Genomic DNA, 14,324 nt, shown 5'->3' on the forward strand with positions numbered 1-14,324 from the left:
AACCTCCTTGGCCTAACCCGCTAGACACCAGTGGCACCCCCACATCGTGATAACAGAATGTAGGCAGATGCCCCCTGGGGATGGCGAAACTATGGCCCCTTCTCTCCCACTCTCCCTGCCCTGTAGAGAACTGATCTAAATTATGAAATCTTTGAAAGCATGATAGGGATTTTCAAAAGCAACAGGAGGAAAAAGTAGTCTAGGTAACCTATTTAAACTTCTTCATTCCTCTACTAGAACTTAAATTAAAAGAAAGCCCAGTAGATGGCCAAATCGAAATGAACCAAGTGTTAGCCTTGCAGGAAGAAATGACCATGTACTTTAAGTGATAAATGTGTTGAATTGCTCCGTGAATGTGACAAGTAAATGTGCTTTATGCCCTTTGGAAGGGAATTTCTATAGAATTACAGTGTTCTAGGAGAGCGGTGCTTTTCTTGAATATGTTGGTGGGTGTCTTTTTTTTTGTCTTTTTAATCAATGTCACTGTGCTGCACTGTTCTTGAAAACCTTAACCTGCCCATGCCTGCGCACCTGTGCTTGCCAGGATAAATACCAAGGGTACTATTTTTGATTTTACATTAACAGATTCAGCAGTGGTCAGCTTTCTCTTTTTCTCGTTTTTTGTGGGGACCTAATTGCCAAAGCCTCACTAGTCCACCATGTGCAAGATCTACTGAAGAAAGTAGGGTAGGATTATTCAAAGAAAAAAAGGGTAGAAGAATTTTATAGTTCTATCATGATTTAAATATCCGTGCTTCTTTGTGGGGGCAACAGATCCTCTGGTGTGGTTTTGGTAGATTACCTTTGTGTACACTTGAGGAATTAAGGACCGATGGTTATTTTTAGCAAAAGCAGGGTTTTGTAATGGGGAAAGAGCATTTAGAGAGAGAATTTTCATTAGTTACAAATGTAAGCAGATGCCTTCAGAACACCTTCCACGGGGCCCTCCTGGCCATTCTCTTCCTTCTTTCCCCTTCCTCTTCCCTCTAAGATGGTAGCACCTGGTTGTCACTGCCGTCACTCTGATGTGGAAGGAAGGAAGAGTTAAAAGCAACCCCCCTTTGCACTCGCCTTGATAAGAAGTAGTGGCGGCAGGCCTTGCTCATAGCATCAGCGTTGACTTAGTTTGCAGGAAATTGCATTTTGCCCCTTTGCCTGGAGATAAAACACCTCCCAGATGAGGATCTTTGAGGGAGAGCTGGAGGCTGGGAGGGAGTTGGGAACCTGTGCTAAAAACTGCAAGGTTGGGGGTGTGTGGGTGGCTCAGTCTGTTAACCATCCAATTCTTGATTTTGGCTCAGGCCATGATCTCCTCCTGGTTCGTGAGATTGAGCCCTGCATGGAGCTCTGTGCTGACAGTATGAAGCCGGCTTGGGATTTTCTTTCTCCTTCTCTCTCTCTGCCCCTCCCCTGCTTCACTCGCTCTCAAAATAAATAAACTTAAAAAAAAAAAAAAAAAAAAGGATAGAGCAATCTCAGGCTCCGGGTGTACTGGAGTCTGTAAAACCAGGGCAGTTTTATTCAGGTGGCCCATAGCTTAATGGAGTGCTCGGAAGGTCTGCAGACGAGGAGCAGAGAAGGAAGATGCCAGACGTGCATTCCGGGAAGACTGCCTTGGAGCCCTACTCTACTCGTGAGATCTCTTACACTGTAGACGCTTAGCTCTGTGCCTGGTGAAATAGCCTTCGGAATACCACTTGGGGGTGGGGGGAGTGGTCACAGGTACACTGTGAAAGATGGTCATTTATTTGAGATCCACTTTATGGGTTAAACACCTATTTGAGTTCATAAGAATGCTGATAGAGCCCAGGAAGTCGGGGGGCGGGGGGGGGGTGCTGTGGTGAGGAGGCTCTCCATTGTGGATTGCAAACTGCAGTTAGTTCAAAGATCTTGTGCCAAGCCAAAAGCAGTTTCTTTTATTTATGGTCACCATTGACGTTAATCGAGCCTGAACATTTTCCTGTAGACTAAAAAATCATTAGCCCTGACAACTGAAGTCAAATCAGACCTTTGGGAATGACCTAATTGTTCTTTCCCGAGGGCTCGATGTTAGCTTGCCCTTGGCCGTGGCATCAGCCCTGCCAGGCCTGGGAGGCCTCCCAGACTGTGGCAGGTGGGTTCCTTCTTGTCACAGAAAACACAAAGGACAGAGGGGCTCGTCCTGTCACAGCCCTCCCTCGTCATCTGCAGTGCCTGCCGTCCTGAGAATTTTGTGAGTAAACGCAGCCCAGGGTCCTGCCGAAACTCCCGTTCACTGTTTTCCCATTTGACGGTGTGCCGCCTCCATGCTGGAAATTCCTCCCAGCTGCTGGTGGACGGATGGGTCCAGTATCCCCCTTCGTCCCCACTCCGTTTTTCTGGCAGCTGCTCAAATTTTCAGGATAGCTGTAGTGACAGTGGTGAACCTAGGGACTCATTCCACCCTGGTTATTTTTGGCAGCCCTGAGCAAGCCAGGGCCTCGACTTCTGGAGCTGTGTGGTTGGGATATTAGGTAACTTTTTCCTGTGCAAGTACAGACAAAGAGTCCTGACCCGCACCCGTCCCTCCGTCCGTCCATTCATCTGCCGTTTCCGAGTCGTTTTTGCTTGCTGTGAATCTTTGCAAATGCACCATGAACCCTCTCTCTGACATAGCCCTTTGTTCCTGATAAAAGATGGCTCTGGAGAAGGCTGAACGTTGATTGAGTGTATGTCGTTCTTTTTTTTCCCCCTAGATTGAAAACATAGATGCCTGCTTGAATTTCCTGGCAGCTAAGGGAATAAACATCCAGGGGCTGTCTGCAGAAGGTGAGTCAGAGCGCTGGTTCTAAAGCTGCCTTCTCATCGTTAGAAGCGCCCACCTGTTACTTACTGATGCCTTGAATACAGCTCAGCCCAGGGGTGCTTGTGGGCTCTTCTGCTTTTGTTTTCCTATTGGTTTTAGGGCAGCTCAATGCTTGTCTAGACCGGAGGATGCCAGCTTTTTGACACATCCCGAATCACTCCAGGAACGTAGAGCCCACCATGCTGGCCGTGTCTGCCACACCGAGCGGGTACCAGCGGTGGAGCTGCTTCTCTGGAGAAGGGCTTAATCAAACAATACTGATCCGATTCACCCGGCTAGCAATTCAGTTAATTATCAAGCCAGGCCTTATCTGTGGGAGAGAGAACACTTAGCCACAGCACATATTTAAGTTGTACAGTTCCCAGGGAAAAACGCCCAATCCTTATCTCTGACTTTTATTAGAAGCAGCAGCAGCACTTTTCCTAGCTCAGAGAAAACCAAACCCCAAACACGTGATGCATTAATGAGATGCTACGTTTTGACATCCCGATTAGTTTTTAATTAACTCCAATTGGGTGGCTAATTAGCACATTAGCTTGTGCTGGTGGTTTGCTATTCAATTAGGTATCGGTCTGGAGATGGCTGGTCCGAATTCTCAGCCGCCTCAGGCAACATCTCGCCCTGGAATCTTTTGCTCTCTCCTGTTTGTAAATACAAGCAGCTGCCAGCTCAGAAGCTGCCACAGGCCCCGGCATCCTCCCAAACTCCTTAGGCTGCACCTGCCTCCAGTTTTCCCAGAACAGGTAAAGCAGTTTGGGCTTCAGATGACACCACCTTTTCCCTAGCAAGGTTGCTGTTTGAAAAGATGCCTGGTAGCATCGACTCCGGTGGTCACGGTGGGGAGGGGGGCGGGCAGTGAGGAAGGAAGCAGCCCAGTGGAGCAGGTAAGTTTGCCAGCGTGATCTGTTTGGGGCCCGTTCCTTGTCTTTGCCCTGCGGTGCAAGCTTGGTTTTCCCGGCTGTTGGAACTGTAGTCTCTTCCGGTATTGGGGCCAGGTGGCTACTCTTGGAGCCTCGTGGGCTCGTCGTTTCTGAACGCGACCTCTCCTATGCTGGGCCTGCCCCAGGTCAGGGATGGACACACTCCTTCCAGAGGTCTCCATTGCTGCTGCTGGGTGGTCAGCCCCAATCCCAGCTCTGGCAGGGGTGGGGTGGTTGGAGGGTTCCTTCTCCCTGGGGAATGGGCTCTCCTCTGTGGGGAGGAGCTCCGGGCTGAATGAGTCTGGGCTTTGCGACACAAGTTGCCGGGGCGTGAGGGTGTTGGTGTTGTTGTGGTGTTTCCATGGGTAAGTACAGAGGTGCAAATTGCCTTTCCAAGGAATATCACTTCCTTCTGGTTCAGAGTTCTTGTGCTAGCTGGTGGGTGTCTGGGACACACTCTTCATAGTTTGTGGAAGGAGTTGGACCCCGGGCCTCTGCCCACCGGCAGAGCATCAGCAGGGAGTTTCAGAGTCCTGCTCGGCAGAAAGGGCTCGAGGCAGTGGGGGAGGGGGTGGACTCTGTCTCCCGTGGCCTGGAGGTGACAGCCGGCCATCTATCTCTGCCTTGTCCTGCTGCCTTGTTTGTCCCTCTGCACCATCCTCTTTATACCTTCAGGCATAGATTATCTATTTCACATACTTGCTGAGTAAACAGGTGCTCCCAAAGCCTGTGCTCCCAAGGCTTTTCGATGCAGCAGCTCCAGCATTCACAACTGAACTGGGAAACCTTGGGGAAACCTTGGCTTAAAGAGGTTGCAGGTGACAACCTCAAGGCCTGTAGCTAGTGAGCGGAAGACAGGGTGTGAGCCCAGGTCTGTGTGATTTCAGAACTCCTATTCATGGTGTCCTTTGAGACAGCAGATGGGTAAAGTCTAGGCATGTTGTGTACAGGTGAAAGAAATCAAAAGATTTAGAACTTTGTAGGCTGGAACGTCAGAAGATAATGTGCAGCCCACAGAGGCTGAGTATCATACAGATACTCTGCCCCCGCCTTGTCCACGTTAGGTTGTGACCCTTGGGGGTCTCTGAGCCTAGAAGAGCACAGTGTAACCTGTGTGCTGAGGTATCAGTCATTGGGGCATACCTGTGAAGTGGGTTCATGGTGTTTTAGTAACCGCCCCCAGCTGTGTGATGTCGAACCCCCCCCCCCCCATCTTTCCTGCTGTCGAGACTCACTTGCTGATGTCTTGGCCAGAATACATAACTTGTCAGTCATGGTTAGTTATTAGAACAGTTTTATGTCAGTGCTTATGACTCTTTTGTTTGTTTCTAAACTTTAATTTCAGACTCAAAGCTCTTTTTTCACCCCTGTGCCCCAGGGCAAGTGGGTTTAGAAGATTGAAAAGTGATGAGGGCCTAATGACTTCTTTGCCTCCCCTCCTTCCTTCGCCTGAGCCTCCAGGATGGGACAGAGAGAGCAGGCAGAATTCTGCTGAAGTTGCTGCCATTTTCTTGGGTGGCCATAATTGCCACTGTCCCCACGTGGGAATCTCTGCATGCCCCACTAACCATGGACTTGATCCCCTGCTGCTCCCAGGACATTAGGAGCCTTTGTTGAGATTTGCCCGGCAATTCTGGCTCACTCTCAATGGGTGGCATTTATGTTCCATCCCCCTGATTCAGGCCTTCATTGTCCCCACCTAAGGTGGTCTCAGTGAGACCGTAGACCTCAGTCTCATCATCCCTGTATTCTGCACTGTAGAACCGGCAGGAAGGCGTGGACACCATCTTCCACTTGCAGTAGGTGGAACCGTCTTTCTGTCACCTGGAAGCCCCCACCATACACTTTCTCTCCCAACTCTTTCATCCCCAACTTTGTGGCCAAGAGGCAGGTCTGCCAAGTCTGTGCTGAGTAGATGTCCAATTGGGGACCGGAATGCAGCACCCGACTTGGAGTGATTTTCTTGGTGCCTCCTTTGTCTTCAAGGAGCACAGGGACCCCACCTTCTTGTTCTTTGGTGAGGGGAGGAAATGACCGGTCTCTGTGATCATCAGACATTACAACCCTCCCCCACTCTGTGATACTTTCTCATCTGGATTTTGGGGTTTTTGTTTTTGTTGTTTTTTTGTTTTTGTTTGTCCATCGAGGCATTTTATTTGCACATATATATTACATCCTTAGAAAAAGAATCCCAGGATTTTCCCTCCTGTATTTTCATCTTGCTTCTTCCTGGTCCATGCTGCCTGGTGAGATGGTCAGTATCATGAAACCAAACTGGTGGGACAGAAGCAGATTATTCCGCCATTTTTCTAGATCTTTAAGTTGCACATCCAATTTGGGGCCGATCACTCCACTCTTGTTTAACCTGCGTGTGAGGTTCACAGCCATTTCTCCGGCTCTGTGATCATCAACGATTTGAAATTGGCCAACGCAACTGTGCTTCATCATCAACCGTGTTTGTCAGCTGGACGATGACTTTGGAGCATGGCGCAATAAGAACCTGGCATCTGCCTCTCTCTTCAGCATTGTTAACGTTCTTGAGAACATCTGCCAGGACATTAATGCATGCCATGTGGCAGCACGGAAACATGGCAGGAGTCCTCGAGATCTTCTTACACTGACTCTTGGGGTTGGGCGATGATCATGGTGTTTGGTAGTAAGACTGATTCTGGACTCATGCAGTCTTGTGGGAAGGTAACTGGCCCCAACTTTTGTCAGCTCCTTAAACTTACAAAGCAAGGGTACTTAGAGACTTTTATCCTCAAATGGGCCTTATTTACAATTTGAGGGCTACAGGAAACCTCACTCGACATACTGTTAAATTATAGGAATAGAAGCCATTTGTGGAGAACCCACCATGTATCAGTCACTGAGCTAAGTGCTGTGTACATGTTGTATATCTTTTTTTAATTCCCTCAGCAACTTTTTGAAATCAATAATCGTACTATCCCCATCGTCTACAGATGAGGAAACTAAGGCCCAGAGAGATTGAAGTTCCACGTGGGAAAAGGGAGGCCCACTTAGGAGTGACTAAGCTACTCACGTCAGTTTCAGAGACCTGGTATTTTCTGCTACTCCCCACTGCCCACACTTCTAACCACCTGCATAATTAACTAGAAAAGCATTATACTGTGTAAAGAAATAATGCAGTTGTAATGCTTTTTGTTTTCCTTTTGAAGACTATTGAGTGCCCCGAGGCTCCTCCTCTGATGAGAACCATCAGCGGTTGGAAAGCCCCATAGGTACTTCTCCGCCCTTTTCCAGTGACTAAAGCAGGGTTTGGAACCCCGGGAGGGTTTAGGTACCTGCCCTTGAAACATCGCAGCAGTCCATGCCCTGCCCCAGCCTGCTTGTTAGAGGACCACAGAGAGCTTGGTTCCAGAGTAGATCCCCCATGGAGACACTGCTGGTTTGGAGCACTTCCCCTGGACTAGGCCCTCCTACCCCCTCTGTGTTCCAGAAGGTTGGGCCCATCTGTTTGCTCTTGGAAACCTGTTGGAATCCTGTGAGCTTGGGCCTCACCCTAAGCTGGGTGATGTTCAAGATCCCTTGAACCCCTCCCCAGCACACACTCCACCTGTCGTGACTGTCTGTAAACCCGTCCTGTGAGGAAGGATGGCCTTTATCCTTAGGAGTTTTGACAACACCTGGCCCCGAGCCCATCCTCCTATCACAGAGAAGGTCTGGGGATGAGGCATATCCTATTTAGTTCAGCAAACGTTTGCTGGGCACATCCTGTATGCCAGGCATAGTGTCAGTCGTACAGAATGAACTTTAATTTCAATTAGTAGGAGAGTTGTGCTAATGGTATGTTCAAGAGCTGAGCAGTACGTGCACAGTAGTGCCCAAAGAAGGGCAGTGATTAGCTCTCTGAGGCGGTCAGGGGGCTTTACAGAGGCAGTGGCATTAACCCCTGGGCTTTACAGGATAAATAGGCAATCACCAGACAGGAAAGGCAGGTAGAGGGAAATCGAGACAGAAGACGAAGCATGAGTGATATGACAGGAGCAAAGACTAGCTCTTTATCAACCTTGTGGAGTAGAGAGAGGCAGGAAGATCCTTCCAGGCGCCTCCAGGAAGGAGTGTATGCTTTTGGAGTGAAATTGCTTGCTGACTTGATGAGCTCAGACCCGGTTTGGCCAGAAACCTAGATGCTGAGCTTGTCCCCCTTTTATTCTGAGCCAGAGAGCAGAAGGTCTTTCTGGACCGTTAGGAGAAAAGCAGCAGGTTGATTGTTTCCGTTTCCTCCTACCCACATCACCTGTTTGGCAGTGAGTGGGACCGATTGTGTCACTCACCCCCCTCGTCCCACTTCCCCGGTCAGGAAGCCTGTGACTGGCTTGGTGAGCAGTACACAGGAGGGCTGCAGGAATCGGGTGGGAAGTTATGTGGTGAATGTCGGTTATGCAGATGGCCGCAGGATCCACGTCCCGAATCAGCTGGGTGAGCCTTAACAGCCCTGTGGTTTAAGGGAACTGGTTAGGAATTCTGACTCTGCGGTCTGGTCCAAGGTAGCCCTCCCTTTGGCTCCCAATCAGTCCCTTTTCCCAAAGCAGATTTCTTCGTATTAGAGTATTCCAGTGTTTGTGCCTTTGTAAACCAGGCCTGAGATTTCTCTTAAATAATGTTGCAAGCAGAGAACTCTGTTCTTCCTACCCTTTCCTGCCCAACATCTCCTACCACATCTGTGCAGATTTGTACCAGCCCGGGGGAGCAAAGAAATCAGCCAGTACCCAAGGGAATTAAGAGTCAAGGCGATACTGAATCCTAATGGAAATGGAAAAATGGTCTGTGCAGTTTATTCATTAGACATGGGCGTGGCCACAAGCAGAGAAATGCAGTCAGGGTTCTCATGCTGGTTTACATACCAGCTAGCTAGTGTCAATTCTAGCTAGGTCTACGGTTTTCTTTTTCTTCTTTTCTTTCTTTCTCTAGAAATCAAGAGAGTAAGGATAGTTGATCAGACACAAAATGATACTCTTTTTCCAAACCTTGGGAAATGTCAGGAGGGAAACATTTTTGTGGGCTGATGGATTTTTTTAGACTGCCAGTGCAGCCGGCTTACTTAGGAGGCCTCCTAGAACACAGACACATGCCACTTGGAAATGTGGAAAGGATACAATTCTAGCTATTTTGGATACTGTCTGTTATAGACCACCCATGGCATACACTGTGTGGCTTCCAACCCCAAACAGCGCATTTACCACTCTAGTTTTTGTGCTCGGAAAAGAAAATGACAGTCCAGACGTCCACCAACTGGTGAACGGACAAACACGGCGCGGTGCATCCATACAATGGGGTATTACTCAGCAATGCAAAGAAACAAGCCAGTGAGAACTGCTCTAACACGGAGCAACCTTCAAAACATGCGAAGTTGAAAGAAGCTGCGTGCAAAGGGCTACATGTTACATGGTTCCATTTATAGGGAATGTCTAAAAGAGCCCAACCTTGTAGAAACAGAAAGCAGATTCAACATCACCTGGGAATGGGTTTGGGAGTTGATTGCAGATAAGCATGAGGACCCTTTTCAGGGTGACGTAAATAGTGTAAGATTAGAATTCACGGAATTTACTGAAAATCACTCTACTTTTATGGATGCAGATTACGCTTCAGTAAGGCCGTTTAAAGAACCGGAAGCTCACCATCGACTTTTCTCTAATAGGAGATTATTCACGATTAATTTCCTTCTTGAAGCCTGTCACTGCGGCATCAAGGGGGGGGAGGAGCAGGGAGGATGGACAGCTTCGTAGGCTTCCTTTAGGGGCAGAGCCTGGTGGTGGGTTCTGAGGAGACTAGAGGTAGAGTGGCTATATTTTTGGAAAAGGAGAAGTAGAGTCAGGCAGTGTCCTGGGTGTTTTGTACTCATTTCCCCATTTAATGTTCACTTAATTCTCCTAACAACCCTGTGTAAAAGGTGCAGTGGGGCCTATGCCCATTTTAAAGATAAAGAGTGAGGCTCAGAGAGCTTAAGTCTTCCGAAAACTCAGTCTGCACATGAACCGTAGACATTCCAACCCAGGTTTTCCTGGCTCTAGAAAGAAATCCGTGATCTTTGTAATAAAAATGCTCCCTCCTAAGAAGTATATTTGCAGGAGAACTGTGCTCTTTGACAGAACGTTTGAGGGAAAAATGCCGAGATATGAATAGGAAGTGACTTCGCAACCACAGTAGGTAGAGAATATGACAGAGCTGTCTCCATTTGCCCTGGGTTGGGCTGGTCTGTTATGAGGTGCTCATGTGGACATGCCTGCCTCTTGCAAGGGACAAACTATCAGCCCCGGGATGTGCTGAATTTTTAGTTCCTCCCTCCCTCCTTTGTTTTTTCTTCCATGGGTCAAAAGAAAAAAAAGTATTGTGGAATGTTTGGCACATTCCATAATAGAACAGTTACAGAAGAATAAAGAATGCTTAGATGCCCACCAGCTAGCTTAATAAATAAAACATTAGCCGGTGCACTTTTAAATTTACCACATATGATGGGTATACAAGTAAGCCAAGTTACACAGTGTTGGGAGACTGGGCTTTGTGCTGAAAAAACTAGATTCAAATCGCAAACCCCAGCTCCAGCGTTTATTCCCTTGGAGAGGTCACAAGGTTTTATGAGCCTCTGTTTCTCTTATAAAGGGGAACAATAATATTCACTCCCCAGTTTGTAGGGATTGAGTGAACTCATGTACATAAAGAGCTTAACCTGATACGTACTAATTAGTAGCAGTCCTTGTTATTACAAACCTAATAACGTGACAATTATAAAAGGCACTAAAAGCAAGTCTTACATAGATTTCACCAATCTCCATGATTAGCTCTACCTTCCCCCTCCCTTGAATTTGATTTTGAGGGGAAATTATTTCCCAACTCTCATCAGTGCCCAGCTGGGTGACCACGGGAGTGTCACTTCACCCTCCAGAGCCAACTGATTCATCCCGTCCAAACCTCACATTCTGTGACCCTGATGTGTTTGTAGGAACATTTAGAAGCAGAAACCGAGCAAGCCACAGCGGTGTGTGTGCTGCTTTTTTTGGTTTCCTTAGCATGGAGAAGGGAACAGCACAGAAGGGTTAAAGCTGAACTACTTTCAGAAACGGGGGGTGCGGGGGGAGCTCACTCAGATCTATGGGGCTTTCTCCCCATATTGCACGTGACAGTTTATAAGCCTCCTCCTTGGCCAGATCAATCCTGGCTTACACCTCTGCTGACACAATTAAAAGCTTCCCCCTTTCACTCTCAAAAACTATCATGGATTGCATGGTAAGTTATAAGATGACCTTAGTAAAGCCATGTCTAAGGCATATGGATTGGGACCTGTATGGCAATCTCCTGTAGGATTCTGGGAGCTCCAGTTATTCGTAACCAAGACCAGTGAAGGACTTCACTGTTCGCGGCTTGCTTTCACAGATACGCTCTTACTGGATTCGAGAGCAACCTTGTGTGATGGGGCAAGCTGCGTCCATGAGGCCAGTGAGGCCCAGGGATGAAGTGACTTCCCAGAGTTGCACAGCTAGTACATACTGGAGTCCAGACTGGAACCCACATCTTTGCATCATCAGTTGCAATCTCTATTTCTTCAGAGTCTGGCAGTCATTCAGCCTGGCCTCGTCATCACGCCCAGGGCACTGGCAGGCATGCAGGGAATGGGCTTGTTTCTGAAAGGACCCCATTCATACCCTCTGCCCAGCAACTGCTGCCGGAGGAAACCTGTGCTCCTTTATCAGCGGTCTCTTCCTCGCCTGGGGCTAACCTGGACATGGGCATTCCCCAAACAGGAGATACTCTTCTTCCTCCACCCCCTTGACCAGTTAAGAGAAGGAAATTGAGCCTTAGGTTGACACAAAGCAGAGGGAGCCCCTAAGATTCCTTCTTCCTGTCCCTCAGGCTGGGTGGCCCTATTACCTCACCCTCAGGATCAATTCAGACCCCAGCCATTGGATCTGGTGTTAAGAGAACATAAAAGGAGGGATTCCCCAAGGAGAAACACCCTCGATCCATAGCTTCTGCCTGTGAATAAATGTTTTATTTCTTCTCTGCAGCTTTTTATGCATGCCTTGAGGCAAATGCATTTTAACATCTAAAAAATCCTGTCTGGAATAAAAATGTTCTCACCCCCACTCTGCTTTCATTTTTTTTAATACATTATTTTTTGTGTGCGTTCTCTGTGAAAGCAAGTCCTATCCCCCACCCGTGCGAAATTAAAGTTAGTGATTCAGTGGACGAGAGGGACACAGAGCCGTGTGTCCGGGGGCTGGGCGGTCGGGGAGAGCAGAGGGAGGATGGTGGAGGGGGGCAGGAGCCGCTTGGCGCTCACACGTGGCTGACGGCACAGAGCACAGACTTGGCTGAGCTCTCGAGTGGAGACCCATGAATCTCCCCCAGCGCCCGAGAGCACCTCTGTCCCGGATTGGTTGCTTTGCCTGAGAACAAGCACAGTCTTGCTCGGGACTCGGACTTTTTTTGGCTGTGTCCTTGCTGAGAATTTCCTCCTGGCACTTGCCAGACATCCAGTTGAAACTTGCCTGGCGTATCCGCTCTAATCCCAGTGGGGGAGAGGGAGCTAATTTCTTTGTGGCTGAGGCCCGACTCTGATCGACGGTGATGGCGATGAAGTGTGCAGGAACTCGGTCCTATCCTCGAGAAGCTAGGCTCGTGAGCAAGAAAGGGCTCCCAGGATGGGACTCCTTCTCTAAAAGAATTTCTTTATTGTCTTGCAGAAATCAGGAATGGCAACCTCAAGGCCATCCTAGGCCTCTTCTTCAGCCTGTCCCGGTACAAACAGCAGCAGCAGCAGCCCCAGAAGCAGCACCTCCCTGCTCCACTGCCGCCTGCCGCGTCCCAGGCGGCCGGGGCCCCCTCCCAGTGCCAGGCTGGCACTCTTCAGCAACAGGTGCCGGCCACTCCCCAAGCCCCGGGCCAGCCTCTCCAGCCAGCGCCACATCAGCAGTCAAAAGCACAAGCCGAAATGCAGTCCAGGTGGGGGCTCCTCGCCAACGGATAATTCTGTTTTTCGTGGGTCATCCTCCACACTGGCCGAATGCTAGCCTAGGCGATCGCCTTTTCGTTTGGGCCTCTTCAGGGCTGAGAACTACTGGTGGCGGGGGATTAGCATGACCTTGAAATAGATGCGGCGGGCTGCCTCCTGTGCCTGGCCGAGATGTGTGCTTTTATAGGTCACGATGGCCAGCGGCCAGAGCTAATTAGCTGCTCTGGCCTATTATGCACATGCTCCTGTGCAAGAAACGGCCCCGAAAATAGACTTCAGACTTGCTTTGCGTGTTTGCCTACAGGCTGGGTATTCGATGTCATACGTGTGAGTCGTTTTACTTAGCGGAGGCTAGAGTTCTGCAGCAGACGCCTCTGCTTCACCAGAGAAGAGATAGCAAGAACACAGAAGGAGATGGCAGATGCCTAGCAAGGAAGGGGGCAGCCGCCTTCCCCGAGAGGGCCCGCAACTGGGTTCTGTTAACCTTAAAGGGCTGGCAGCAGCCTCAGGGGTGGTCCTCAGTGTTACAGGATTAGGGCTCAGGTTTGGTTGATGCTCCCAGGGGGACCGATGGTTGCTAGTGGGACTTGCTGTAGGGTGACGTGTAAGCAGAGCATCAGGGTACTTACGTCCACTGTGTTACAGGGGGCATAGGTGTATTCCTGAACAGCTCTGCAGAAGATCGCCTTGTAAAATCTGCATTTTAATGGCAGGGGCGTGGGGGAAGGAGGGGATTAGGAACTAGAAAGATTTTTTTTTAATGTTTGTGTATTTATTTTTAACTTTATTTTGAGAGGAGGGAGAGAAAGCCTGCATGTGTGAGGAGGGGAGGGGCAGAGAGAGAATCCCAAGCAGGCTCTGCCCTATCAGTGATAGAGCCCGATGTGGGGCTCAAACCCACAAACCGTGAGATCATGACCTGAGCTGAAGAGTCAGATGCTTCACTGACTGAGCCACCCAGGCACCCCACCCCTATTTATTTATTTTTGGGAGAGAGGAAGCAGGGGAGGGGCAGAGAGAGGGGGAGAGAGAGAATCCCAAGCAGGTTCTACACTGTAAGCTCAGAGCCCAATGTGGGACTTGAACTCAGGAGCTGTGAGATCTTGACCTGAGCTGAAATCAACAGTCCAGCGCTTAACCAGCTGAGCCACCAGCTGCCTCAGGAACTAGAAAGTTTTTGACTCCTAGTCAAAACTGTGTGGAGAAAAGTCCACAGTAATTGTCGTTTAAAGGAGTACACCTTTTGTTATCAAACCTGGATGTCACTAATGAAATTGATTGCTTGATTTCATTTACTATGTGCTAAAGAGTAATGGCTTTTCCTTTCCAGGCCCCCAAAGCACCAGCGTTAATAATCACTAGGCTTAGCAGCCCATTGTAGTTGGGCAAAGCACAGAGTGGTTCACACAAGACAGGTGCCTTATAGATGGTTGCGGCATCTTCCTCCCCGTGAGAAGGGCTGTTTCCCATTCATGATGGTGTTAAAACCAACATGATGGATGTGCTGTCCATCAGATCCCCTAATTAATTGTCTAATTATATCCAATTTACATTATGGAAATTTGTAGACTAGCAGAAATGCCTGGACTAGTGGTGAAGAACAGCC

The 14,324-nt window shown here is 48.8% G+C and overlaps 1 protein-coding gene and 1 pseudogene across 6 annotated transcripts in view; one reads left to right on the forward strand and one right to left on the reverse strand.

Annotated features, from left to right (window-relative positions):
- Positions 1-14,324, forward strand: part of NAV2 (neuron navigator 2) — a 397,314-nt gene that overhangs the window by 157,440 nt on the left and 225,550 nt on the right. For all 6 annotated transcript variants that reach the window (XM_030331653.1, XM_030331654.1, XM_030331655.1 and 3 more), the window contains exons 4-5: positions 2,715-2,787; positions 12,450-12,708. In XM_030331653.1, coding sequence (XP_030187513.1) covers positions 2,715-2,787; positions 12,450-12,708 — 332 coding nt within the window. The remainder of the gene's footprint in view (positions 1-2,714; positions 2,788-12,449; positions 12,709-14,324) is intronic.
- LOC115524890 lies at positions 5,858-6,316 on the reverse strand (annotated as a pseudogene).

Source organism: Lynx canadensis, chromosome D1 (genome assembly GCF_007474595.2).
Source record: "Lynx canadensis isolate LIC74 chromosome D1, mLynCan4.pri.v2, whole genome shotgun sequence".
In the NCBI taxonomy this organism is placed as follows: Eukaryota; Metazoa; Chordata; class Mammalia; order Carnivora; family Felidae; genus Lynx; species Lynx canadensis.